Here is a 27,207-nt window from a genome sequence, read left to right on the forward strand (position 1 = left end):
AGTGGAAAAAGTGTTAACTCAACACTGTATCTCTATCCTGTTCTTTTTTTCTCTCTTTTGTTCTTCTTGTTAACTGTTTAAACCAATTTTCCCTCTCTAGTAAAATAAGTAAAGTCAAAGATAGATATAACTCCGTAATAGATAGATACAGTCTAAGGAAAAAACGTGCCTCGAAAATCAAGAAAATTTGATTCTCGTTGAGAGGGCGCTACTAGTTTTGGCCTACAGTCGAATAGATGGCGTTGACGGTTTCGTTTGTTATTTACAAATTTTAACGCATATCAGTGAAAGAACATGGGTCAAAATCATAAAAATAATTAATGCAATTAAAAATATCATTTATCTATATTTAAATACATTCTATCGTATTTTTATAAATCTTCATTTTTAGTTTTAAAGTGTGTCGACAGATGGCAGTGAATTTACTGGGGTTACAAAATTTACTATGACAGTACCGCTCTAGTATAAGTTACTCTATGGTAAAGTATACTTATAAGTTAGTAAGTATTATTAGTTGTAATTTCGCACGCCATGCACTTTACGCAGTTTCTATCTGTGGAAACTTGTAATTGGCTCACTGCTTCTATGTTATTACCTAACGTGTTACTTTAGCTGTAAGTTTTCCTAATAAATAAACTAGGTAGTTACCTGAAATTTGCACTGTGCACGCCAGCGCTCAGCCCAATCGGCTGGTGGCATCCAGTCCATCTGCCAAGCGGGCCGCAGACTAAGATGGCCGTCAGCCATCTCTTGCAACTGCTCGGTCGAGCAGGGGTGCTTATCAGCGGTGGCTCGGATGAGGGCAGAAGGGGCTAGCGGTGGGAGGAGAAACACCGCGCCGGCCCGTGGTGTGAGCTTAGCTTCGCGGGCTGCACATAATGCTCCGCGCAGTGCGCGCGCGTCTTCAGGCCATACTAGAAGGATACGTGCACCTGCTGCCGCTGCGCGAGTTGCCCACTGTAAATATATCCTGATTAAGAACCTTGTCATCACTCGTATTTGAATAGTTAAAACCATAAAAGTTGCTAATGCTGCCTAGAAGCTTTATGGAACTGACTGATCCACCTATTTATAGATAATAAAACTGATTAATTTAACTGGCTCAGGTTTTATAAATAGCGAACGTGAGTGATTCAATGCGTCATTGACTAATAAAATTACAAATGCTCAAAGCAGACGCACTGATGACATATGCTACTATAGGATGAGTAGGATGTAGAAATCGAGATGAGTAAGAATAGATGATGCAATGAACTATAGATTTGATAATAAAGCGATCAATGTCTAGTAAAATGTATTAATATATCTACTACACTAAATTTATATATAGAATAAATTTTACCTGAGATATTAACTCGTAATCTGGCTCTAGTTTGGTTTTGTCGTCAAAAGTTTCTGTCACATAGGCGGCGTCTTCTGCAACCACATCGTCACCCACGACATCGGCGTCGGGCAGCTCGGTGTGCACAACGACGTCGGCGCGCAAGCTTGCAGAGTCCAGCAGCGCGCGTGTACCAGGCTCAGTAAGCGCGGCTATTCGCCGCCAGCTCTGCGCTGATAGTAAGGCTCCTAGAGCGGCAGCCTCATCGCGGGCATCGCCTGCCGCACGCAGTACGTACGGCCCTTCTGCAGCCTGCGGCGTATATGCCAGCACCGGCATCACATGCGACTTTGTTTGCTTAGCCACATCCGCAAACGCTGCGCCGCAAGCCGGCCCAGATACCGCTGATAACGCACCGTATTCACCTGTACCTAGTGCATCCGACAGATGTTTATAGGCCGTAGATCCTGAACATTCGTCGTCGAAAGTTTCGACTTTAAAGCGCGTAGCGTCTGATGAGCTCTGTTCATCCAACTCAGCTAGAGCGGCGGCGGCGGCTAGCGCTCGTGGCTCTAGTTGTAATTCACGCGGCGTTTTGTCCGGCAGCATCACCAACACCCGTACTTCGCTAGCGCCGAGCGCTAGTGGATTCTTCGATAAAAACTCATTTGCTGCGGCTACCGCGCCGCGTGCTCGCGCTTCCTTACCCAGTACTGCTAACTGGTATTCGTCCAACTTGAGCCTAGTCAGTACGCGTAACGCGCTTAACGTTAGCTCAGAAGCGCGTCTGTTCACACGCTTCAGTACTCGGTATGGCTCGAAGATGCAAGCGATATCTTTGGAGTTAGTGCAGGGTGGTGGGCCGAGCGCCCGGCCAGGCGGTACGTTCAGTGCATCACAGGCGATGAATGGGCGATTTAATCTAACGGCAGAAAGATGTGTGCCCAGAGGAACTACGCGTACGCGTAGTGAGTAAGCGTGAGCTAGGGTAGCTAGTTCCTTCGCTTCGGTTGTTGTACTAGTGAGAAGCGTCGCGCAGCGTCCTGTCGTACATACTTTCATCGCTTCTGTCCCATTTGGATACGATAATCTGCGGGAGAAATGGGGGTTGTAAATAGACTACGAACCGTGTAAAGTATTAGGATAGTATAAAATTGCCGTACGGTCAGCAGCAGAAGTAGCTAAGCAGAATAACACGTTCAGAATGATCTGCACAGAACCTTATTCTCTTCACATAGAGTCCGTGTGTCGATCATTTTGTTCGCTAGGGCCGCGTAGCTACTTCTGCTGCTGACTGTACATTAAAACGTAAGACGTGGACGTGGATTAATTTAATCACATTTTTTTAAACTGAATACACACCCGTCCCATTTCGAGGTATTAGTGAACACGCTGGCGACGTCCATCGGAGTCAACTCATAAAGCGCGGCGACGTCTTCATCTACCAGGTCGAGCAGGGAACGTGCCCCGCGCGGCGCGGCCGGACCCGCCGCGAGGCAAACTCGCCGCGCCGGCGGCGCTGCATCGCCGAGTCCGGCGAGACCGTAGCCATCCATGGCGCTAGGGAACATAAATAAAAATTACTCCGAGTCCGTGCAAGCTAACTTTGCACCGATTTGAATAGAACAAAGTGAGGGTATGTCATTATAAACGACATGTTTTCATAGAAATTTGACATTAATGTTAAATTTCCATAGCCACGTCCAGAGTTAGCTACGTCCGACTCTAATGTAAATGCAATACACTTTTAATAAATACAGTCGAGCCTCTGTAATCGTACTTTCAGAGATTAAGCACTCGTATAATAGATAAATTGAAAACTTCAAAAAAAATCCGTTTGTAGTCTATAAGAGTCATATTTTTGTTTATCGATTGTAACGAAAGGCAAAAATCTATCCAGTCCCAAGAAAAGTGAACCAGGGTCATGATGACTCATCATATCTACTTACTCTTCTATTTCAATCACTCTCTTGGTACAACACAAGGGCGATACAGATAGCTTAAGGCTTGTTGGTATTCTAGTTGATATAATAGGTAACTACCCAGTCCAAAAAAGTTGTAAAATTTGATTGAATAGGGTAGGTACTTACTCAAGTGGCGCTTCAGCGGCGGGCGTGGGTAGTATAGCAGCGGTAAGGTTGCCACTAGTGAGGAGACGGTTCACAGCTATGTGGCATTTGCGCGACGCCGGGGCGAGGCATTCTTCCGGCGGCGGCACAGCCCTGGCGCGCACGCCTCTGGAAAATCATAATGAATCGGTCAAGTACATCACAAGATTTATAACATATTAGAAAACGTGAATTCTACGAGTAAGCCTCTTGTGGCAAACGCCACATGTGCACGCAACCATTTTCTATCAGTAAAAATCTGTCTAAAAATTTCATTCTGTCATAGGATTTTTTTTACATTGGATTGGCGCAGTTACTACATTGTGTGCCAAATTAATATGCCCCCCAAAAAAAGAGAGATTAGTTTCTGACTAACGTAGCAATTTTTGATATTCAGTTCAGTAACATTACCTCGCCGCTAACGCCGCCGCCGCCAACTCCCTCAGCGCCGCGCCGACGCCGTCATCGCCAAGCACGGCGCTGGTGACTCGCAGCTCGCTCGGCGGCGCGTCGGCGCGCGCGCTCAGCACGCCGCACAACGCCGCCACGCATATCAGCCATGTGACTCTGTAAACAACGACATAAGGAATTATATTCGTATTTTCTTCTTAAACAAGTTTTGGAAACAAATCAAATTATTTTATTAAATATTTTGATTTGTGTGATATGTTTAGGAGGTGCAAGCGCGCACTGCTTGCCCTTAGAGCTGGTCAAAGACGCCTAGTCTTACTAAGATGGCATAATTATAGTCGAGAAATTGGGACGGGTACCGCCGTGGCGAGGTGACCTAGGGCTCATGGCGTTAGCCGCGATAGCTAAAGACGCCGGTTCGAATCCGGCCTTTACCACTGCAGGGCTTCGTCACTTTTTCTTTAATATATGACATCTATTACAGTTTTTCTTTCCTTCTTCTTCAGCGAATTAAACATGCGCCCACTGTTGGGCCTCTACAAGTTTTGTCCATGAAGTCCGATTTGCTGCTTTTTTACTTCAGTGGGTTTGCAATCTTTTTAATATCGTCCTCTTATCTGGTATCTTTTTATTAAAAAACACTTTTGAAAAATATGTAGTTAACGGCAAATATGCAATAATTATAAATTATCTACGATTATTTACCTATATATTATTTTGCTTTCATGAGTATTAATTACCTACTGATTTTTCGGTTTCGGTTTAAATAGGTACATTATTTTTTCTCATAAAAACATTTGCGCTTTTCGATATTACACGTCAAGATTGTTTACCTTTTTTCTAATAAGTACTAAAAAAACGAAGATTACAATAATAAAAAATATTTAGATCAGTACGGTTTCACTCACTATTATTTTAGTAGCTTTTGGCGACATGTTTCGGATTCTTCGGGAATCCGAAACACTCGTGCCTGAGTAAGGATTCCCGAAGAATCACGAAGAAAATATGTGACGATAGTTTAATTTCGATTATTACAATAATACACTCTGTCGCTTGCTAAGTTAGCTTAAATGGGTTCTATTTTTAGTGAATGCTTACCTCATACAACAGCGGCCAGCGGGCGTCGGAACGACGCGGCCGCCGTGATTGAGACGAAAACAGCTTCTGAAAATAAAAACAAAAACGTAAATATATACTTTATATGAAATCATAATACGAACATTATGAAAATAAGTATTATTTCCAGGCTTATACCCCGTTTTTGTTTTTACATTGGAATTATTTTAACCTCAAAAGTAGTATCATTGACTTTTTCTACCGAAATGCTAGAGTTCTTCTGATATCTAATATTTCGGTACAATAATATGTAAACGACACTATAAGTGAGTGCATAGTTACTCAGATTAAATGGTGAAAGACAGTTACCATTACTTTGAGGTTATAAAATTTCTAATCTAAAAGTAAACGGATTATATAATAATATTAAATTTCGAACCTTTTAACAGCACTTAAATAGTAAGTAGTAAGTAATTTCGTAGCCACACGAAATTACTTGAAGTGAAACGGATTCCAGAATTACTCGTACTGTTTTAGATTTGCTGGGACTAGATAGAAGTGATAAATTTATCACATGATACACTGTTAGGTTTGGACTTAACTTGCAAAATAAGGTATAATTCAAACATACAAACTACGACGTACGATATACGACGAATTTTTCAGATGCCGGCTGCGCAAATACATCTGGAGGCCTTTATTCTTTTAACTTATATTTATTTTACGAGTATTCTTATTAGAATGTGTCTTTAACCAATAGTTTGAAATAAATATATTGATTTGAATTGTAAGGTATTCGCCCTCTTTAAGTACTGTAGGTATACGTTGACAAACTTCCTTGTTGTGTTGTGTGCGAACACCCAGTGAATCAAAGAAATATTTAGAACAATAAAAGTGGCATTCAGATGAGAACTGCAGCTGCATTACTGCGGCGGCGTTAATGTCACCGCTGTATCTGCCAATTTTCTGGATAAAATGACTGTTCGCAGCCGCAAAATTACTGCCGCGATTAGGTATATGACTTTTTTTTAATATTATGGCGGTGGCAAACAGGCATACGGCCCGTCTGATATTAAGCAGTCTCCGTAGCCTATGTACGCCTGCAACTCCAGATAAGTTACATGCGCCCTCGTTAAGCTCTCTGGCAACTTTAATGAACTCAATGAAGTGTTAAGTTTTAAGTGAATGCATGAAGTGTTATATAAATCTGAACTATATAGGTATGACATTAAAATTGCTTTTTAAACGAGCATGCTTCTTGTCTCTTAGAACGGGAAACCATCTCTCGGAAGCCAACTGAGCTGTATAAAACATACAACTGCTTTGTTAGGTTAGGGTCGAAGCCCGAGTAATCACTAGCGTATAGATTGGCTCATTTGTTTACACGCGGCTAAAAATAGGAACACGTAACGCTGCATCCTCAAGAATATAGGTCTACTGTTTTACTGAGGCGATTGGTAAGAAGTTATTATGTTGAAGTACCGGTTGAAGGCTTGGCTGCATGATGCTGTTTTTATTATGTTGTAAGTAAAAATGTAATATATAAACTACTTCCAAGACAGCTTTCATCGGCTAGAAAATCACAAGAATATAATTTACGAAAACGGAACTTAATCGTATATAATTAAGTTTTGAAACTAGGGAGACTGGGACCGTGGGTAGTACTATTAGTTATTCTGTGACCGTGGCGTGGGGTTAAGTTAAGGTTATACGTGATTAAGTCCCGTTTTCGTAAATCATAATGTGTAAAAAACGTGTCAGTTTAAATCAGTGTGTCACACACAAATAGACAACCGCCGGAGATAAGTTGTAGACCTATATTTACAGTACTTAAAGTTACCTCTTTCATTGACACGGCAGGGTTACAAATAGCATAGAGTAACTTATACTAGAGCGGTACTGTCATAGTAAATTTTGTAACCACAGTAAATTCACTGCCATCTGTCGACACACTTTAAAACTAAAAATGAAGATTTATAAAAATACGATAAAATGTATTTAAATATGGATAAATGATTTTTTTTTATTTGCATTAATAATTTTTATGATTTTGACCCATGTTCTTTCACTGATATGCGTTAAAATTGTTAAATAACAAACGAAACCGTCAACGCCATCTATACGACAGTAGGGCAAAGCTAGTAGCGCCCTCTGATCGAGAATCAAATTTTCTTGATTTTCGAGGCACGTTTTTTCCTTAGACTGTATCCATCTATTACGGAGTTATATCTATCTTTGCAAATAGGTACGTTTCATGCTTAAGAAAATTAGTCGATCGCTAATTCCTTTCCCTGTCGGTGGTCTGTCAGCGCAAATTATCATTATCATTAAATACTACGACTGTCATTTTGTAAAATAAAAGATAACATACATACATACATACATACATATAATCACGCCTATTTCCCGGAGGGGTAGGCAGAGACCACGGATTTCCACTTGCTACGATCCTGACATACCTCTATCGCATAACATTCCTCACACGCTCGCCGGTTTAGGGTGCTCTTGACCTGGCCTTTCTTCAGGCCTTTGTTCAAAAGATAACATGTTGATATTAATTATTCAAATTTAAATAAAATAGGTGTAATATTCTACAATGTCAACTGTATTCTAGGAGCCCAAGTCACAGGTATAGCCTTGTTTGGGATCCACTTTATCCATGTGTCTGTAAAATTGTTTTCTATTGTCAATAAATTATTCTTATTCTTATATAAATATGATAAAAGACATGACGCGTTTCGATGTAGACGCGCCGGCTGCGCAAATATTTTTCTATTCAATGACAATATAATTATGTTCAGTTCAAAACGGTTGGCGGATTCCATTGCCGGGCGCCAGACTTTCAACATCTCCTGTACCCGTACCATGAGTCACTGACAGTGTCAAAACTGACATATACTCTAACGTCTACCATAGAGTAACTTATACTAGAGCGGTACTGTCATAGTAAATTTTGTAACCCCAGTAAATTCACTGCCATCTGTCGACACACTTTAAAACTAAAATTGAAGATTTGTAAAAATACGATAAAATGTATTTAAGTATAGATAAATGATTTTTTTATTTGCATTAATTATTTTGATGATTTTGACCCATGATCTTTCACTGATATGCGTTAAAATTGTTAAATAACAAACGAAACCGTCAACGCCATCTATACGACTGTAGGCCAAAACTAGTAGCCCCCTCTGAACGAGAATCAAATTTTCTTGATTTTCGAGGCACGTTTTTTCCTTAGACTGTATCCATCTATTACGGAGTTACATCTATCTTTGCGTCTACGTAATTTACTTTATTTACTTTCTATACATCTCGCTCGCACTAATATGTCAGTACGAGCGAGATGCATAGAAAGTAAGTTACGTTTACGTCACGTCAGTGCCGAACGCCGAACTGATGGTAGCCGTACTGAGGATGCCTCGTAGAGACGCGAAACACGAGTCGAGTATTGTTTTTAGTGTTCCGTACAAAACTTTGTTCACGGAACACTTATGGGATCACTTCGGTCTTGCAAATCGGTTATTTTGGTGGTGCTTTATTATATTTATATGCGTATTTATTTTGCGGTGGGAGGGTGGGAACATTAATTGCATGTAAAAAATACGCAAGTACCTAAGTATAAAGCGTTAGCGCTGATTGACTAGTACCTTACTTCGCAAATTAGCAATCTTTTTGATATTAATTAATATCATCATCATATATTTAAGAGTTATACTCTTGTCGGTGGAGCGATTTCCATATGTGTCGGTCCTCTGCCTTCTCTTTGACAGTCTGATACGACACGACGTTGAGTTTTTCCTTTACTTGATCTATGTACGTTCTCCTTGGTCTCCCCCTCCGTCTCCTTGGCTCAACTCTCCCTTCAATTATGTTTTTGATAAATTCGTCGTGTCGTAGCAGGTGTCCAAGCACCTTAATATAATATGGATTTTCGCAAAGTAACACCTGATTCTATTCATTATTTAATTCAACGATTAGTCGATGAGTATAAAAAAACAATTAATTTTGTTGCGCAACTCACACACCGGTATTACCAGTAGGTGTAATAATGTGTGTATTATTATATTTTCAGATGAAAGAAGCGCCTGGCGTCCGTTGGCTCGTTGGGTGGACGACGTTCGAAAAATCGCGGGGCACTTTTGGATGAGACTAGCCCAGGACCGGGATAAGTGGCGTACACGAGGAGAGGCCTATGCTCAGCAGTGGGCGACTGAAGGCTAGAATGATGATGAATGTGTGTATGTACTTTATCTTCATCATCATATCAGCCGAAAGCCCCAGGGATCTCCACAACGACCGGTCTTGCGCCGCTCTCGTCCATCGGCTCCCCGCGACCTTAACCAGATCGTCGGACCATCTTGTCGGTCTTTTCCTGCTGCGTTTTTCGGTTCGCGGTCGCTACTCAAAAACCTTTCTGCCCCATCAGCCATCGGTTCTGCGAGCAGTATGTACTTATGTAGTTATTTTTTAGTAAATCAACTTGTCAAGAACAATGGCACTGGATAAGGTCAGTGCGGTCAAATCACCCATTTCAAAATCACCGCGGAATTATAACGTGTGATCGTTTGTTGACACACTGATCCAAGACTTATTACAGAAATACCCAGGGGTGAAGCCAAGCCTTATACATATTTACTTCATTCTAAAAGCTAAAAGACAACAAGCGACTGTCAAAAATATATTTTTTACACACATTTTTTTTGTTGGCTGTGTACTTCTTCTCATTTGCTTGTATATCAAATATTTCTAGAGATCTTTTTAAGGAGCCTAAACTCGATGTGTTTGTGTTTTTCCATCGTGGAGTTCCTTTGGTTACTTTCCGACTGCATCATCAGATCAGCGCGATGCTAGCATATTATTGCACTGTCATCTGAATTAAGGAAGTACTCCAAATCAACTGAATCAGATACTAGGAAGGGGTTCATATTTAAGTTACAAGATTTGAAGCACTCTAACCTTTTGGACGCCAATGACGGATATATCGGCAGCGTAGGTCCAACGCCAAAGACCGATTAATCCGTCACAGACCACAGAGCAACATAGACCTACGTGCATTCGCATAAAGCTCAATTTCAGTTTTGACACTTCGGTGGCTTGGCGTCCGAGTGACAGCTTTTGTATTTGACACGGTGTCGAGAAGGTTAAGTAAAGATGTAAACATGTGAAGTCATTTTTTCTACACATAATTTAAGTTTCGATTCTCGTTTTCTATTAACGATCAATCAATCAATCAATCAATCAATAATTTATTGCAAGAACATAGTATTACATAAGTAGATAAACATTTAAAAGAAGCGTGTCTTATGTTCTACCAAACAGAAGGCATGCAATATTTACAATATTTATTTACAAGTTCAATTAGAGACTAACAATGTATACACTACCACCAAAATATCACAGAAAATTAAATGTCAAAATATTACACAATAAATAAATTTCATAGTCAAAACATGGTCAAAACTGTATTTAACATTTTTGTAGTATTAAATCGACGGCTCGACCCCCTGGTGTGTCCTAATTCGTATTCTACTCGTATTTAATATCAATGATATCATACCTAACAAAACATATACCGCTGTGCTCAACCACACCTGCGAATTCCCAGGTAGCAAAATGACGTCAGCGACGTCTTAATGACGGCATTATTACGTCATAATGACGTCGCTGACGTCATAATGACGTATTAATGCTACTGGGGTTGGTTTTCTCATATCAATGAGGATAGAATAAGATAGAGCGGTACTGTCATAGTAAATTTTGTAACCCCAGTAAATTCACTGCCATCTGTCGACACACTTTAAAACTAAAAATTTAGATTTATAAAAATACGATAAAATGTATTTAAATATAGATAAATGATTTTTTTTAAATGCATTAATTATTTTTATGATTTTGACCCATGTTCTTTCACTGATATGCGTTAAAATTGTTAAATAACAAACGAAACAGTCAACGCCATCTATACGACAGTGGACCAAAACTAGTGGCGCCCTCTGAACGAGAATCAAATTTTCTTGATTTTCGAGGCACGTTTTTTCCTTAGACTGTAAACATCTATTACGGAGTTATATCTATCTTTGCTCATATCCAATATTATTCAATACGGAATATTACGCGAAACTCTGCGTAGGGGGCGCTCCTACCACAATCCAATCTTAGGTTATACTGCAAACCAAAATCTAAATTTCGTTATCTAATCTCTACCACTCTTGCATATTCAAGGGACAGAGGCAGATATCTAAATTTCAATTTTCGCGTTTCCCGGTAGGCGCTTTTGTAAACAAACCGCCTTGATGCATCAATGTCATATTTTATTAAGATAAGATAAAGATGGTTAATTATCAACTAGGCATATTACAATGCGCTTATTAACGTTAATGTATGTATGTAATGTATGTATGTAAACACTTTATTGTACATAAGACAGATTACAAAAACAATAAAAGAACATAAATATATACAATGTACAAAGGCGGACTTATCCCTATAAGGGATCTCTTCCAGTCAACCTTGTTAAATAAAGCTACGCCGGTATTATCTGTGAAAACTTATCACAAAACGGTTTAAGGCACAGTAAGGCACAGTTACTCTATGGTTTACGTAGGTGTTAGTGCTACACTCTGGCGGCAGAACATTGCAATAACAACCCCTATTTATTGCTACATTCCGCCTTGCCTTAACCTCTTGTCTGTCTGTGATAAGCTGATAAGGATCATGACCAATTTAGTCATCTCTATGTAGTTTTTGAACTTCCGATTTTTGACCACCACACCCGTAGTTAATATGAAAAGTTAATTAAATAAAATGCTTTCGTTAAATTCAAGTCTTGGTACACATACACACACCTACTTACATGAAAAACCTTGACATTTTCAAAGCTTTTTCTAAAAACTTATGATACGGCAAAAATTGTTAAGGAAAATTTTATTTATTTGGCGTAGTCACTGAACTAAGTATAGCCAAAGAACGTGACCATTATTATAATTAGGTACCCATTTTGATTTGATATCTGATACTAATCTTTTTCATATCATCACTTTTATCTTGATGCGAGAGGCATATGATTAGATGGACTTTATCAAAACCGATAAATAATAAGTAGGTATATAGTCCTTATGTCTTATCGATGATCGCTTTTCATCAAATGAAAACATTTTCTCCGTATACAATAGCACAATTACCAAGACATTTGTATGCTACCAATTAAATGAATAATTTTAAGAAAACCGGACTTTGATTTTATCCCAATAATTAATAACATTGAAATATACCACAAATAATACCTAATATCCTCATATTTAATCCCAAGAAAGTATTTTTGAAAATAATTTCATTTAGTTTTTTTTATATTGAAAAATTATACACATAAGAAATATTAATATTATTTTCTTTTTGGGTAAGTACTTAGACAGCAATCGTGATTTCGCAAAAAAAAAAACAGTTAGTGAACCTTTGCAAAAAGTCGAGACAACGGCTTCAAGTTTTTTTAAGTATGTTATAAGGAAATATATACATTGACGACCGGTCTGGCCTAGTGGGTAGTGACCCTGCCTATGAAGCCGATGGTCCTGGATTCGAATCCCGGTAAGGGCATTTATTTGTGTGATGAGCACAGATATTTGTTCCTGAGTCATGGATGTTTTCTATGTATGTATGTATGTATGTATGTTTTTATGTCCGGACCAGGTGGCCATGCGTAAACGCATTTCCCCAACGTTAAAAAAAATGGATGTTTTCTTTGTATGTATTTCTATATTATATATATCGTTGTCAGAGTACCCACAACACAAGCCTTCTTGAGCTTACCGTTTAGTCAATTTGTGTAAGAATGTCTCTAAAATATTTGTTTATTATTTATTTATTTACAGGTTATAAATAGTTACAAGTTTGGGTAGGTACATTAGAATAATGATGTTCATTACAATGTGTTACAAGCGCTGGTGGCCTAGCCTAGCGGTAAGAGCGTGCGACTTGCAATCCGGAGGTCGCAGGTTCGAACCGCGGCTCATACCAATGAGTTTTTCGAAACTTATGTACGAAATATCATTTGATATTTACCAGTCGCATTTCTGTGAATGAAAACATCGTGAGGAAACCGGACTATTCCCAATCATGCCTAGTTTTCCCTCTGGGTAGGAAGGTCAAATGGCAGTCGCTTTCGTAAAAAAGTAGTGCCTACGCCAATTCTTGGGATTAGTTGCCAAGCGGACCCTTGTGAGTCGTACTCCATTTTTACACGACTGCCCAAAAAAGGAGTGTATTGTTTTTAAGTAGTTTATTTGCGTATCCCGATAAAGATTTAACATAGAGTAATAGTCTAGAGTCTAGACTATTACTCTATGTTAAATCTTACTCGATCTCGAATTGTTAATTCTAGAAGTCGAGTCTAGACTCTAGACTCGACTTCTAGAATTAACAATTCGAGATCGAGCTCCCATATAGTTATTTATTACGAATGGTACGATAATTACGATATACGTTATGTATTCAAACGCGTCTCGGCACAGCTATGACGATTAACACTTGACAGCCAACTGACAGCAGCGCCGGCGCTTTTTACACGACTGCCCAAAAAAAGGAGTGTATTGTTTTCAGGGTTCATGTTTGTATGTGAGTTTCTTTATTCCACCATAACTTCTAAATGCCTTAACCGATTTAGATGTATGATATATCATTAGAATCGTTACGTCATCCCGGGTGACATAGGCTATATGACGTCATTGACGTCAACGTATAATAAAATCAACATGGCGGACGAAAATCAACACGAATTTAATACACATTTGGAAAAAAAATCTTGCAATTTTATCGAGTTGGGTATCAAAATGAAGAGCTTTGAGAGACGATTAAAATTCCGCAGTCGTGTTTTTAATTTTTTAATTATTTATCTTCGTATATGACATTAATTTAACGCTTGTGAGAACAGATACACAGAGTTCCGTATGCTCAATTCAATTTAACGGCCAACACTCAACGCCAAAAATCTAACAGTGCTCGATAAAAAAGCGCGCTTAAAAACCGCCTTCGTGTGAATACTTACATGGTTATCCATTAGTGTCATTCAAACGCTTTTTTAACGCGTATTGAAAAAGCTCTCGTGCGTAGGGGCCTTTTACCCTTTAGTCGCGCCTAAAGAAGTTTTACTTTAAAAAAAAGATTACAATGTGTTATTTAAAACATTCTATCTGAAATGGCGGTGGACATTGGAAGGCAAAAATAATGTGTTAGTCAAAGTCAAACAGGTGGCTAATTTAATATAGCAATGACATGTAGCCTCGAGTGCCCGGACCCGATAACATGCCTGAAATTAATTTTTTCAACAGCAATTTGCTACTGTTCTAGTTCTAATAACACCCGAAGCTCGATTCGGCTCTAACAACTTTTATTTTATTACATACATTGAAAACCAATTTCTATAAGCTACAATAGAATTTCAGAGCCAATTACAGGTTCTCACTTATAAAAAAATAATGTACAAAGTATAAACTGAAATATATCATATATTAAAGAAAAAGTGACGAAGACCTTTAGTGGTGAAGGCCGGATTTGAACCGGCGTCTTAGCAATCCGGGCTAACGCCTTGAACCACTAGGCCACCCGGCCACGGCGGAACCGGTCCCAATTTCTCGACTATATGCCATCTTACTAAGACTAGGCGTCTTTGGCCAAGTCTAAGGGCAAGCAGTACGTGCTTGCACCTCCTAATTCCGTATAACAAATCTATTTAAACTCAAAATTTCATTGTTTATCGTAAAAAAAAACGTACTTCCAACGTAAGATGCTCTAGTGCAGACACGTATCATTTTCTACACACCTTTTCACCTTTTAGAACAACAATGACCCTCACAGAGCATGAGAAATGAAAATATAATTACCGACTTGTCACTCCTAAACACAATCTCTCAAAGTCAGAGCGTTCTCCATACATTATGGGCCAGTCCATTTTTACAGTCGGCATCAGATATATCGGAGCGGCCATGGTGGTCACAATATCTGAACACGCACTCTAACTCCTTGACAATAGAGGCGTGTTTCGATATTTGTGAGCACCTCGGCCGCTCCGATATATCTGATGGCGACTGTACAGCGTCGAGGAGTTTTTTTTAAATTCCGTACACATAAGTTATCGATGTACTTACACGCTGTGGTTAACTTTTAATGTAACGATCGCATTGTAATGAATAATGAACATGAATAATAATTTGTATGAATAATTTCGTTTGATATATTGGTTTACTAGTACCTATTGTAACTTGTAACTTCGGCGTTATATATATAGATTTGTATCGCTTTAGTACGCCGAAAACCTGCGCAGCCCAAAAATGCGATTAATTTATTTCTTATTACTGATATGCTATCACTTAATATATCAAAGTCTAAATCGAGTAAAACTTATTTAAACTCATGCCAACCCTGCACAGAAAGTAGTTTTTACAAGCTTTTATTTAACTTGCAATTGGTAGAAGAGCAGGCAGTAAAGTTTCGAACCAACGTGATACCGCGATGAGATGCACAATGGTTTCCCATAAAGGATGAGTCACGTTAGATCGGGCCGTGACCGGGCCGGAGCTTCCGGCGCTTACTTTTCTATGACATGACAGGTGATCACGTGATGCTTTCCATAGAAAACGAAGCTGCGGAAGCTCCGGCCCGGTCACGGCCCGGTCTAACGTGAGTCATCCTTAAAAGTGATGCTTATTACTCTATGCTTATATTTGTATATTATTACGTTATTAATAACATATATTTATAATAAATTAAGTTTAAATAAATTAAATAATGTGATTAATATGATTGATAGTCATTGAACCTAACCGTATTGCGGTATCAGATGGGTTAAATGACCCCCCCTTTTTCGCACCGGAAGTGGCTACCTTTTTTGTACTTTCGGCTAGTTCCGCCGTGGCAGACTATCAAATTCGGACTTAGCATCACTTTTATGGGAAACCATTGTGCATCTCATCGCGGTATCACGTTGGTTCGAATCCTTACTGCCGGCTCTCCAACCAAATGTACCTATGTAAGTATGTATGTAATATGTATGTAACATGTTTGTAAGGGTCAAATCTTGCAAGTTAAATTTGACCTACTTCCCGGTTTCCGATGAAGCTGAAAATTTGCATACATATGTAAGTCGTGTGACAATGCAATATTATGGTACCATCGAGCTGTGATGATGGACACAGGAGGTGGCCATAGGAACTCTGTGATAAAACAACGCAACCTAATTGTGTTTGGGGTGTTTAGAATTGTCTCGATGAGTATTAATTCAGTAATTAGGTAATTAACACGAATGCAGTGTCGATGGCACGGCACTTTTCTGTCTGATGTAATGTAAGACTAATATAGAATAAAAAAATAAAAATAAATTGCCTGTGGAAAAAAAGTACAGTCAGCGATAAAAGCTTGTACCAAAAATGAAATTTTTGCCAAAAACATTTCTATATTTAGTGGAAGCCTGTTTAATATTAATGGGACGAAATTCGTTATGGTTTTGAACTGATTTTGATACGACCTTGACGTTCGTCTTGGTGTGATCCCTGATTGGCGCGCATCTAGCGCACGACTTCCTTCATTGCCTTCCATCAATCAGCATTAACGATCTTCAAGGTCGAAAAATAAACATCAAACATTTATTTAGCAATTAGGCCACGGTACTTTTACACGTAAAAAATTTACAAGCAATAAAAATAATCAAAAATTACAAAATACAATTACTTGAAAACATGTGAAAAACCTGTACAGTATGTATAAGTTACTCCATGGTTTACTAAAAAGGCTAGTGCTACACTCTGGTGGCAGAACATTGCAGTAATATCCCCTATTAGAACAGGAATGGTTGTGTGCGTCGCATCGAACTGTAAACACGCGTTCTATTAATGTTAATGAGGGCGCGATCGTGAACTTTCCACGCTACGACTGAGTTCACTGAAATCACTAAATAGTATAAAACAAACGGGCCAATTCGAATAATGATCTAGATAGAACTAGATATCCACTAGATATGAAACAGAAACGATAACGAGATATTTAAGAAAGTCATGTCAAATTTGACATTTCCGCGATTCCGAATGTCCTCTTGAACGATCTCTTAAAGATTTGCTTAAGATATTACATAGACATCCAATGGATATCTAATGGATATCCCAAAACGTCACAATAATTGTAGCGTGAAATGACAATTGGACAATCGAATCGAACTACAAAAGATAACTAGTTGAGAACTAAACTAAACGTATCTCAACGGACGGAAACGGATCTCGTATTGTTCTCGTATCTAGTAATTATCACGTTCGAATTGACCGGTAAGTTCCTGCTGTCTGTCTGTCCCCTATGTATGCTTAGATCTTTAAAACTACACAACGGATTTTGATGCGTTTTTTTAATAGACAGAGTGATTCAAGAGGAAGGTTTATATGTAATACATTAGCATTGCACCCGTGCCAAGCCGGGGCGGGTCGTAAATAATAAATAAATAAATATTTAGGGACAATCATACACAGATCGACCTAACCCCAAACTAAACAAAGCTTGTACTATGGGTACTAGGCGACGATATTTGGTATTTTCTATAAAAAGGGACCTTATTGTCGATGGCGCTTACGCCATTATAAACGATGCTCCGATCTCGCTCTGATATAAATACAATGACGCGCGACGCTGTGTGGCGTAAGCGCCATCAACAATAAGGTCCCTTTTCATAGATAATGCCCCATATACATTGCTACGGCTTCCACTTTTTACCGTATATTGTGAAAAATCCAATACCTATTTCTAGTGCAAATGGGCCTCAATACACTGTTATGACAGGAAATGGAGCACCGCAGAGTAAAGCACCGCCAAAAGTATCAAATTTGACACAATACAGATTCAGGAATATTTCTGATGCCAAGATAAACTACCGAATATAATGCCAATAAAAAAAACGGCCAAGTAAAGGTTCCGTAATAGTATTTGTTGTTATAGCGGCAACAGAAATACATCATCTGTGAAAATTTTAACTAGCTATCACGGCTCATGAGTTACAGCCTGGTGACAGACATACAGACAGACGGGCAGACAGACCGACGGACAGAGAAGTCTTAGTAATACGGTCCTGTTTTTACCCTTTGGGTACGGAACCCTAAAATGACCCAACTTTTTTTTTGTAGAAACGTAATTTTTTCGCGTTTGTCACTTATCAGCATGTTCGCTGACAAGTGCTTTGTATCTTTCATGATATGTTTTGAGCAATAATTATATTTAGTTCAAATAAAACGAAATGAAAATAACATGTGCAATGTGCAACACATTTGTTCGCGGAAAGTAAACAAGATATTTATACATGTTCAGTCAGTGTTTTTGTACTGTTTAATTTTAACGTACTGTATTCGTAAGTACGTTTTAGGTTTATAATTTTGTGGTAAGTAAGTAGAAAATAATAATATTTATATTTATGTACCCGTGAATGGGTTCTAGACGTTTTACATCAAAACTCTCCAAACGGCCTCTACGTGTTGGATCTATATCCCCACGCACGCCTTTAAATGACCGGGCCTGAAAACCCGAGAGTTTGTACCGGAGATACAAATAATAATAAAATACTTTATGGTGCACTATAAAAAAAGAAAAAATAATTAATAAAATAATTTGGGGCATTTTCTATGAAAAGGGACCTTATTGTCGATGGCGCTTACGCCGCACAGCGTCGCGCGTCATTGTATTTATATCAGAGCGAGATCGGAGCATCGTTTATAATGGCGTAAGCGCCATCGACAATAAGGTCCCTTTTTATAGAAAATACCACATTTTTTGTTTGTTTTTATTTCATTTGTTACTCATAATGTGACACTCGGGTAGCGATTTTGATTAAACATATTGATTGTGACGTTGCTCGTTTACTGCTATTTGTAACATCTATTTACAAAAAAAACCGGACAAGTGCGAGTCGGACTCGCCCAACTAGGGTTCCGTACTTTTTAATATTTGTTTATAGCGGCAACAGAAATACATCATCTGTGAAAATTTCAACTGTCTAGCTATCACGGTTCATGAGATACAGCCTGGTGACAGACAGATGGACAGACAGACAGATAGTGGAGTCTTAACGGTCCCGTTTTTACCCTTTGTGTACGGAACCCTAAAAACTGCATATTTATACTATCTGCCACACCTGTTTGTCCCAGAGTCCCAAGAATTCTATCAGCTGAATCAGTTGTTTTGGCACGATTCGTTGTTTACATACTCTACAACTATCAATATATTGTGACGTTTTCAACCAAAAGGTACCACATTGTCGTTTGTCGATAAGGTTGATTTCGAATTGATTTCCGGAAATAGCGCCTTATTGACAACCGACAATAAGTACCCTTTTGGTTGAAAATGGCACATATGTAATTAGTACCTAAGTATGACCGAGAGACTGGTAAAATATAATAACGAAGAGGAACTGAGATTTCTCAATTCGTTATTAATAACGTACCCCGGTGAATGTTAATAATATATAGGTAGAAGTTTTTCTACCTACTTAAGGGTCTCCGGCAAGCTCGGTTCTCCATACAAACGTAGTTCCGCTCTAATTTTAAAACGACTAGCTACATTGCTCTGAAACTTTGTACTTACAATAGGATAAGGTATATCTATGTATGTAATTAGTTTATGTAGCTTCAGATACCATAGTTAAAAAAATACAGCGAATTTAAATTTTTCATACAAAACTTGTTTTTGCTCTATTTCGTTATATAAACTACTATATAAACTAATTACGGACCTAGATATACCTCATGTCATTGTATGTGTAAAGTTTAATTACAATCCAACACGTAGTTTTAAAATGAGAGAGGAACTACGTTTGTATGAAAAGGTGCAATTTGGCCGAGCTTGCCGGGGAGTTGTCAAACAACAACTTTAAGAATGCACTGTGTGGGGCTTGTATTAGTCCCTCAACACAGTGAATCCTTGTATACATCAAGCATTGGCAACGCTTGTACAGTAGAGATACAAGTGCCCATAGATAGGCTGCGGTCGCCGATTAGAATCCGCTTGTTTGCCACCGTGGCGCTGCGCGCGTTATCTTTGTGTACCTACTTGCGATAATACGCAATCAGTCAATGTCATTATCATTTGTTTTATGTAGCCGTTAAATGAGTTAGCATAAATTTGTGGTATTTTCTATAAAAAGGGACCTTATTGTCGATGGCGCTTACGCCTTATAAACGATGCTCCGATATAAATACGCAACAATGGAGAGAGAATACCACCTTGTGGTATTCTCTCTCCATTGTTATTTTCGATGTTTATTAATTTCATCACGCACGGACTCAAATGCGATCATCATCTGTATGCAGACGATCTGCAATTATACGCCCAAGCCGAGGTAGCGGATGTCAACTGCGCTATTGCGGCTATCAATGATGGCCTGGATCACATACGTGACTGGTCTAGTTCTTTTGGCATTTCTGTCAACCCATCTAAGTGCCAGGCCATTATTCTGGGTAGTCGATGGCAACTTTTGAAGTTGGATGCGGTTTCTGTTGCACCGATAATTTTTGACGGCTCGGTTATCCCAGTTTCGAGTCAAGTGAAGGACCTCGGTTTAATCATTGACAGGCATCTCTCATGGGACGGGCAACTTTCTGAGATCAGTCGGAAGGTCACCTGTACCTTACACACACTCTACCGGTTCAAAAACTTCCTTCCGGTATGCACAAAGAAATTGCTCGTTCAAGCACTCATCCTCCCGCTCATTGATTATGCTGATGTGTGCACAACCAACATGGATCAAAATTCTCTCAACAAACTCGATCGACTGGTAAACAACGGAATACGGTTCATTTTTGGAATTCGAAAGTTTGATCATATATCCAGCTACCGCCGTCAGCTCAAGTTGCTCTCCATACGTCAGCGCCGATCCTTTCGAATACTCTCCTCACTCTTCTCTATCCTATTTGAGCCCATCACTCCAGAATATCTCAAATGTAACTTCAGCTTTATTACCCCGCGCCCTCAGGCTGCGAGCTGCGCGCTGCCCGTTCTCTTAAACTCTCTGTTCTCCCTCACCATACCGGTTTTCTCACGTCTTCTTTCGCTGTTCAAGCAATCCGTCTTTGGAATTCGCTCCCTCTAACGATTAGACAAGCCCCAAACAAGCTGACTTTCAAACGAATGCTCTACAAGCACCTGCTAGATACTGTCTAGTGGGACCCCCCCCCCTCCCCCCTTCCCCGCACATGCAAATATATATTTATGTATATTATATGATAAATTTGTATATGTATTTATATTGTTTATTTATGTAGTTTACAAAGGTATTATAGTATATAAATATTACTAGTTTGTATATTGGCGTTAGTATTAGAATTTATATTTAGAAAATTTTTTTTTCGCATCGCACAGCACCCACCTTAAGGCCTACTGTCCACGACGCGTAGCTGCATAGACGCTGCATGAATACGCAGTGCAGCTGCGATGCAGACGTTGTCCACGAAGCGTAAGCGTATCGTAGCCTACATTTCCTTTCATTCGTGAGAATGTCGTCCAACGATGAAGACGTTATTTACAAAAACAACGTGCTATTCCTTGCGATGTAGTGAAGCTTGCATCCGTTGCCGCTCCGTCGACAGAGTTGTGCGGTTTTGTATGTAGGCTGCAAGCAAGCGTACAGCAAGCGTACAATGACGAGTACGCGTCTATGCAGCTACGCTTCCTGTTTAACAATTTCTGTTTGGCCCAGTGGTTGACTGGTAGAGAATGCCTCAAGGCATTAAGTCCGCCTTTTGTACTTGTTCTTGTGCAATAAAATTTAAAATAATAAATAATAATAAATAAATACAATGCCGCGCGACGCTGTGCGGCGTAAGCACCATCGACAATAAGGTCCCTTTTCATAGAAAATACCCCATTTACGCTACCATCTTTGCTCTTGCATAATTTGAGCAAAATAAACACAGATGATATTGAAATTTCAATATTTTGGCACAGAATAGACAATAGTATGTACATGTACTCATATGTGTACTCGTATATGTGTACCTATGTCATGTCTGTGTTTTACAGAATTCTCGCTATTTTTTTATGAAGCAGAAACGTGTACGAGCGCTCCTAATTTTTAAATTAAAGGAAAAATGGAAAATTTTACACCTCCGGCAGGACTCGAACCTGCGATCATTGGAACACAGGTCCAATCGCTTCTGCCAACCTACTTTCAATTTAATTTTGCGTCAATGTTCGCTAGAGTTAGACAAAGAAAAGTCTGCAATGATTTTGATAGCACACGCAGTTCAAGTGTTATTTTAAACGTCAAACCTCAATGAAATTATTTATTTATTTAATCTTTATTGCACAAAAGAAATACTTATCGTACAAAAGGTGGATTATGACGTATAAATAACGCACTGCCTATACTATCCAAATCGTTGCACATTTCTTGGTCTAACTCTAGCGAACATTAACGCAAAATTTTTACCTGAATATTTCATACTTTTATATAAATATGAAATTTGGAAGTAGGCAAGCTTATGAACCGGGCTATCTTGGGCGCAAATATCTTTTATTAAGTGTCATATTAAGTGAATTATAATATAGTTACTCTTTTTGAAAACTAAATATCTTTTAATAGTTTTAACCGAAACCGTATTTACTTATTAGGATGCCATTACTTTAGGATGCAACTAGGAGAAAGCTAAGACTAGGACAAATCAAATTAAAAAAAAAAAAATGTTACATTAGTAATTACTGTGCAATGTACCCATTTCTCACAGACAATAAAGATTATGATTATGATTATGAATTTTTATTCCAATGAAAAAAGTTAAAACGAGTAGGTTTTTTTAGAAGTATATTTTATATCAGAAATAAGACGTTTTCGTGAATACACTACCATTATCTAGTAAGGTAAAGCACGTAACTGCTTTTAAAATATTAGACAGATTCTTGTACAAATGTAAAAAATTACAAGGTTTCGCTGGCCCCCATTTGCACCTACGCATTGTGGCCAACAACAGATAACTTAGCAAATTGATCTTAATTTGATCTCACGACTCACGACCGACATACGCTTCGAGTAAACCACATACTTATATTAACTTCACTTGTAACTAACAAACATATAAACATACTTCTAGACATACGACAGCACACGCAGTGCAGGTGTTATTTTAAACGTTAAACTTCTATGAAATTATGACTAAACTGCGAGCGAAACCCAATGAAGTACTATTAGGGTTGTAACTGGTTGTCATACGTCATTTCAATGGATTTCGCTCGCAGTTTACGATGCCTGATTATGACGTATAAACAACACTTGCACTGCGTGTGCTGTCAAAATGTCTGCAGACTTTTCTTGGTCTAACTCTAATAGCCTTAACGAGTATTTTGTATTAGGTACCATCGAGCTATGACGATGTAGTCAGAAAATAGTGGAACTCTTTTTGGGTCCTAGTACCTAGACCTTTTGAGATTGGGTTCATTTGATGGTTTTGACAAGATCAATACTTTGGGTGCGTGAAGTACAGGCCGGTGCCCGTTTCTCAAATACTTGTAACTTGTAATACAAGCGGATGTCACTTGTTGACAGCTTTTGTTAGAAAGGGACTTCCACTTGTATTACAAGCTACAAGCTTTTGTGAAACGGGCCCCAGGACGTTAAATTTTTTTTGATAGAAAATGATGATCATGATTATTGCGAGATGCTTTACTTACAGTCCTCAACTGTGCATGTCTCCAGAAACTTCCTGCCTCGCACAGCTAAACTGTCGCCCGCGGTATTTCCGGACCACCACAGGGCGGACACGTTATTCATCAAAAATCACTTGCGTTTCTATGTGAGAACGGTACGTCTGTACATGCGGCATGCGTCATAGTGTAAGTGGCTTAAAAATAGTACTGAGCGGCCGGCAAACGGCCGTCAATCTGGTGTCGCGGGGCGAGGTAATTGGAGTCGGGGCGGGGCGGTGCGTGGCCGTTCTGTATGATAATACTATTACTTATTCTGTGCCGATAAGATCTTCAAAACCTCCAAGAAGAGCGTATCAGGGCGTTTTCTAAAATAAATAAATTATAGTATATCTGCCAATTAATTCTATAAATACTTTAATTGTACATTAATATTATTATATATTGACGATCTTAATAATTATGTATTTATTTTTATATTCGATTGTAATAGAAACATGTAATACTTATTGAGAAATAAATGAATCTAAATCTAAATATTGAAAACCTGATTCTTTCAAATCTGGACATTCTTAGGCTTATTCTACGAGTCCATTCTGCATCCATCCTGCCCATAAAAAAAAATGTCCCAAAATGTCCATTCCATTACGTCACGTTAAAACTAAACTAAACTGTGAATTTTTTTTTCATTTGTTATGTGCGTGATGTACAATCTTCATTAAAAAATTTGGAACATTTTAATTTATCATCAGAATTGATGCTAGTGATTCTGAGTTGAAATAACCCAAACACGTACACCCAAAGCCCATAAGAAAACGCCTATCAGCGTACTTTGACAACGCACTTGCATGCTCACTGTTGTTACAAGTTGTCCATGGCCCACGCTAATTGCTTATCAACAGACGATTTGTCCGCTAATTTGCCTCCTGTATCATAAAAAAATTGAAAAACCGGCCAAGTGCGAGTCGGACTCGCGCAGGAAGGGTTCTGTACCATTACGCAAAAAACGGCAAAAAAATCACGTTTGTTGAATAAATACTTAAATATTTGTGTGCCCCACTTAAATATTTGTTATTCTGTTTTTAGTATTTGTTGTTATAGCGGCAACAGAAATACATCATCTGTGAAAATTTCAACTGTCTAGCTCACGCTTCATGGGATATAGCCTGGTGACAGGCGGACAGACAGACAGACAGCCAGGTGTTAGGTGGGTGTTAGTAATAGGGTCCCGTTTTTACCCTTTGGGTACGGAACCCTAAAATAATTAAACACCGCTCTGGGTCGTTTTTAGGGTTACATACCCAAAGGGTAAAAACGGGACCCTATTACTAAGACTCCGCTGTCCGTCCGTCCGCGCAGCGCATCAGCATAGCTATACAGCGCGGAAATGCGGCCAGCCTTCTGGGCACCCTACCACACGACCGAGACCTAGGTCAGATTTTTTATTTGAAAGTTTTTTTTAGTTTAGGTCATTATGTTTTTAGCTCACTATTGTTTTAATAGAAAATAAAGTTATTGTTTAATAAATTAATTGAATTTTTAAATGGGGCTCCCTTACAACAAACGTGATTTTTTTGCTGTTTTTTCCGTAATGGTACGGAACCCTTAGTGCGCGAGTCCGACTCGCACTTGGCCGGTTTTTATTAACAAATAATTAAACTCAGCACTGTGCGTAATCTCCGGCGCGTGTTTACGCCACACTCGATAACGGCCAATCACTGAATGCTTCAAATTGTACAGATAATTCGATCACATAAACAACTCGCTAACTAAAACTATTCAATAACAGACACTCAAGGTCAAGTGGATAAGCGATATGGGGCATTTTCTATGAAAAGGGACCTTATTATCGATGGCACTTACGCCGCACAGCGTCGCGCGGCATTGTATTTATGTCGAAGCATCGTTTATAATCGCGTAAGCGCCATCGACAATAAGGTCCCTTTTTATAGAAAACACCACATATATTTCAAGCGAGCTTTATTGTTAGAAGCGACGAAATTTTCACCCTAAAAATCCTGGTTTTTCTTGGACGGTAATTTCTTCCAAAAATACCCAGTGGGCTGTACCCCTTAACTCGCCAGCGTACGGTGTAGCTACAGCATTAAAGCCTGACCAGAAATATAATATATTTATATCATATTATTTATATCGTATCATATTATGATCACGCGCCATGTTGCGGAATTTCACTGGAACTAATGGACATGCAGCGCCCTCTTGACAATGCTCATATATTACTGGTCAGGCTTTACCTTCCTATTCCTGTGCCCAAATTCAAACTTTTAGCTAACTTCTAGGTTAGTTGAGGTTTCTAAGAAACCCTGACAATCGCCAATCTCGTCATGTGCTATCCTGAAATAGGACCAAAAATCCTGTCAAGGGAAATCCTGACTTTTGCAACCCTACTCTCAGACTGTATAAACGAGAGCTTTTGCGTCGAAATCCATGACATTTACATAATTAAAACTGGTTCATACGGTCGACGACTTCTTTGCCTATCCAGTCATACTGACAAGGACCACTTACACTGGAATCTGGATACAAAAACTCAGTAAAGTTGGGTAAAGTCGTCGTCAATAGAACTTGCAAACAATGTGAACAAACCGTTGTACCTTCATTACTTCGTAATCTCGCTCTTTAAAAGGACAACCAACAATCAACAGTCTATATACTTAAATATTGTATTTATATAAATTTTTAGTCAAATTAAATGTTAATTATTAATATTTCAGCGAAAATAACCTTCGTAAAAATGTTAGGTAATGTGTCAAACGCTAACAAAATTCTATTCTATTGACAACGACTTTAAGATTAAGATTATTAGGCAGGGTTTCTTAAACTTTTTGCAGTCACGGACCATTTTCACAATTTAAATATTTCCACGGACCCCGGTCAAAAAATATTTTAGGAAAATAATAAAAACCCTTATCTATATTTTTTTTTAATTAAGTTTCATTACACTTAGATTTCGTCAAGTTTACTACAAAATTTTCTAATAAGTATATTTAAAGTAGGTAACTGACTTACTGCGGAGTGCGGACCCACGATAAACATGCTACGGACCCCTAAGGGGTCCGTGGACCCCACTTTAAGAGACCCGTTATTAGGTATAGATCGAATCATATCAACTGAGCTAATGCACTTACCTGTACTAACAATGGCATTGTATTATTACAATACTATTATCTGCTTTTGTTCTCGTAGCCGCCAACTAGTTACTTACAAAAAGTGCATTGAATGTATATTAAATTTTTAACCTTATTCCTTGTTGAATGGTAAAATGGTCTAAAAACATGTTGGAACAAATGGTTTTCTACAGAGTGCATTCGTTTTGGGTGTCGACGGTTGTAAAATGCAAATAAAGTTATGTTAGCCATTATTTAGTTAGTGTATTTTGTAGCCTATTGTTAAAAAAATAGAGTCGTTAATCTATAGTAACATTTCAAGGCGGTTATAATCTGCTTTTACTACGAGGTAGTTATAATTTGTGGTTTACCACTCAATGGCATTGTATTCTTGAGACTCATTGAGTAAACAGGTAAGTGCATTAGCTCAATTGATATGATTCGATCTATACAAAGATTTGTACGAGTAAAGTTCGGATTCTTCCTGAGACTCCTGAGAGTCGTGAAGTTGGATGAATACAATGCGAGTTTT

The 27,207-nt window shown here is 38.6% G+C and overlaps 1 protein-coding gene across 2 annotated transcripts in view; it reads right to left on the reverse strand.

The window, feature by feature from the left end:
• The window catches only part of LOC134740805 (uncharacterized), a 43,162-nt gene that overhangs the window by 8,896 nt on the left and 7,059 nt on the right, over window positions 1–27,207 (reverse strand). For both annotated transcript variants that reach the window (XM_063673425.1, XM_063673424.1), the window contains exons 2-7: window positions 4,939–5,004; window positions 3,841–3,996; window positions 3,412–3,558; window positions 2,684–2,881; window positions 1,343–2,411; window positions 649–957 (exon numbers count right to left, since the gene is read on the reverse strand). In XM_063673425.1, coding sequence (XP_063529495.1) covers window positions 649–957; window positions 1,343–2,411; window positions 2,684–2,881; window positions 3,412–3,558; window positions 3,841–3,996; window positions 4,939–4,943 — 1,884 coding nt within the window. In that variant the 5' untranslated portion in view covers window positions 4,944–5,004. The remainder of the gene's footprint in view (window positions 1–648; window positions 958–1,342; window positions 2,412–2,683; window positions 2,882–3,411; window positions 3,559–3,840; window positions 3,997–4,938; window positions 5,005–27,207) is intronic.

Source organism: Cydia strobilella, chromosome 4, assembly GCF_947568885.1.
Source record: "Cydia strobilella chromosome 4, ilCydStro3.1, whole genome shotgun sequence".
NCBI classification, from domain to species: Eukaryota; Metazoa; Arthropoda; class Insecta; order Lepidoptera; family Tortricidae; genus Cydia; species Cydia strobilella.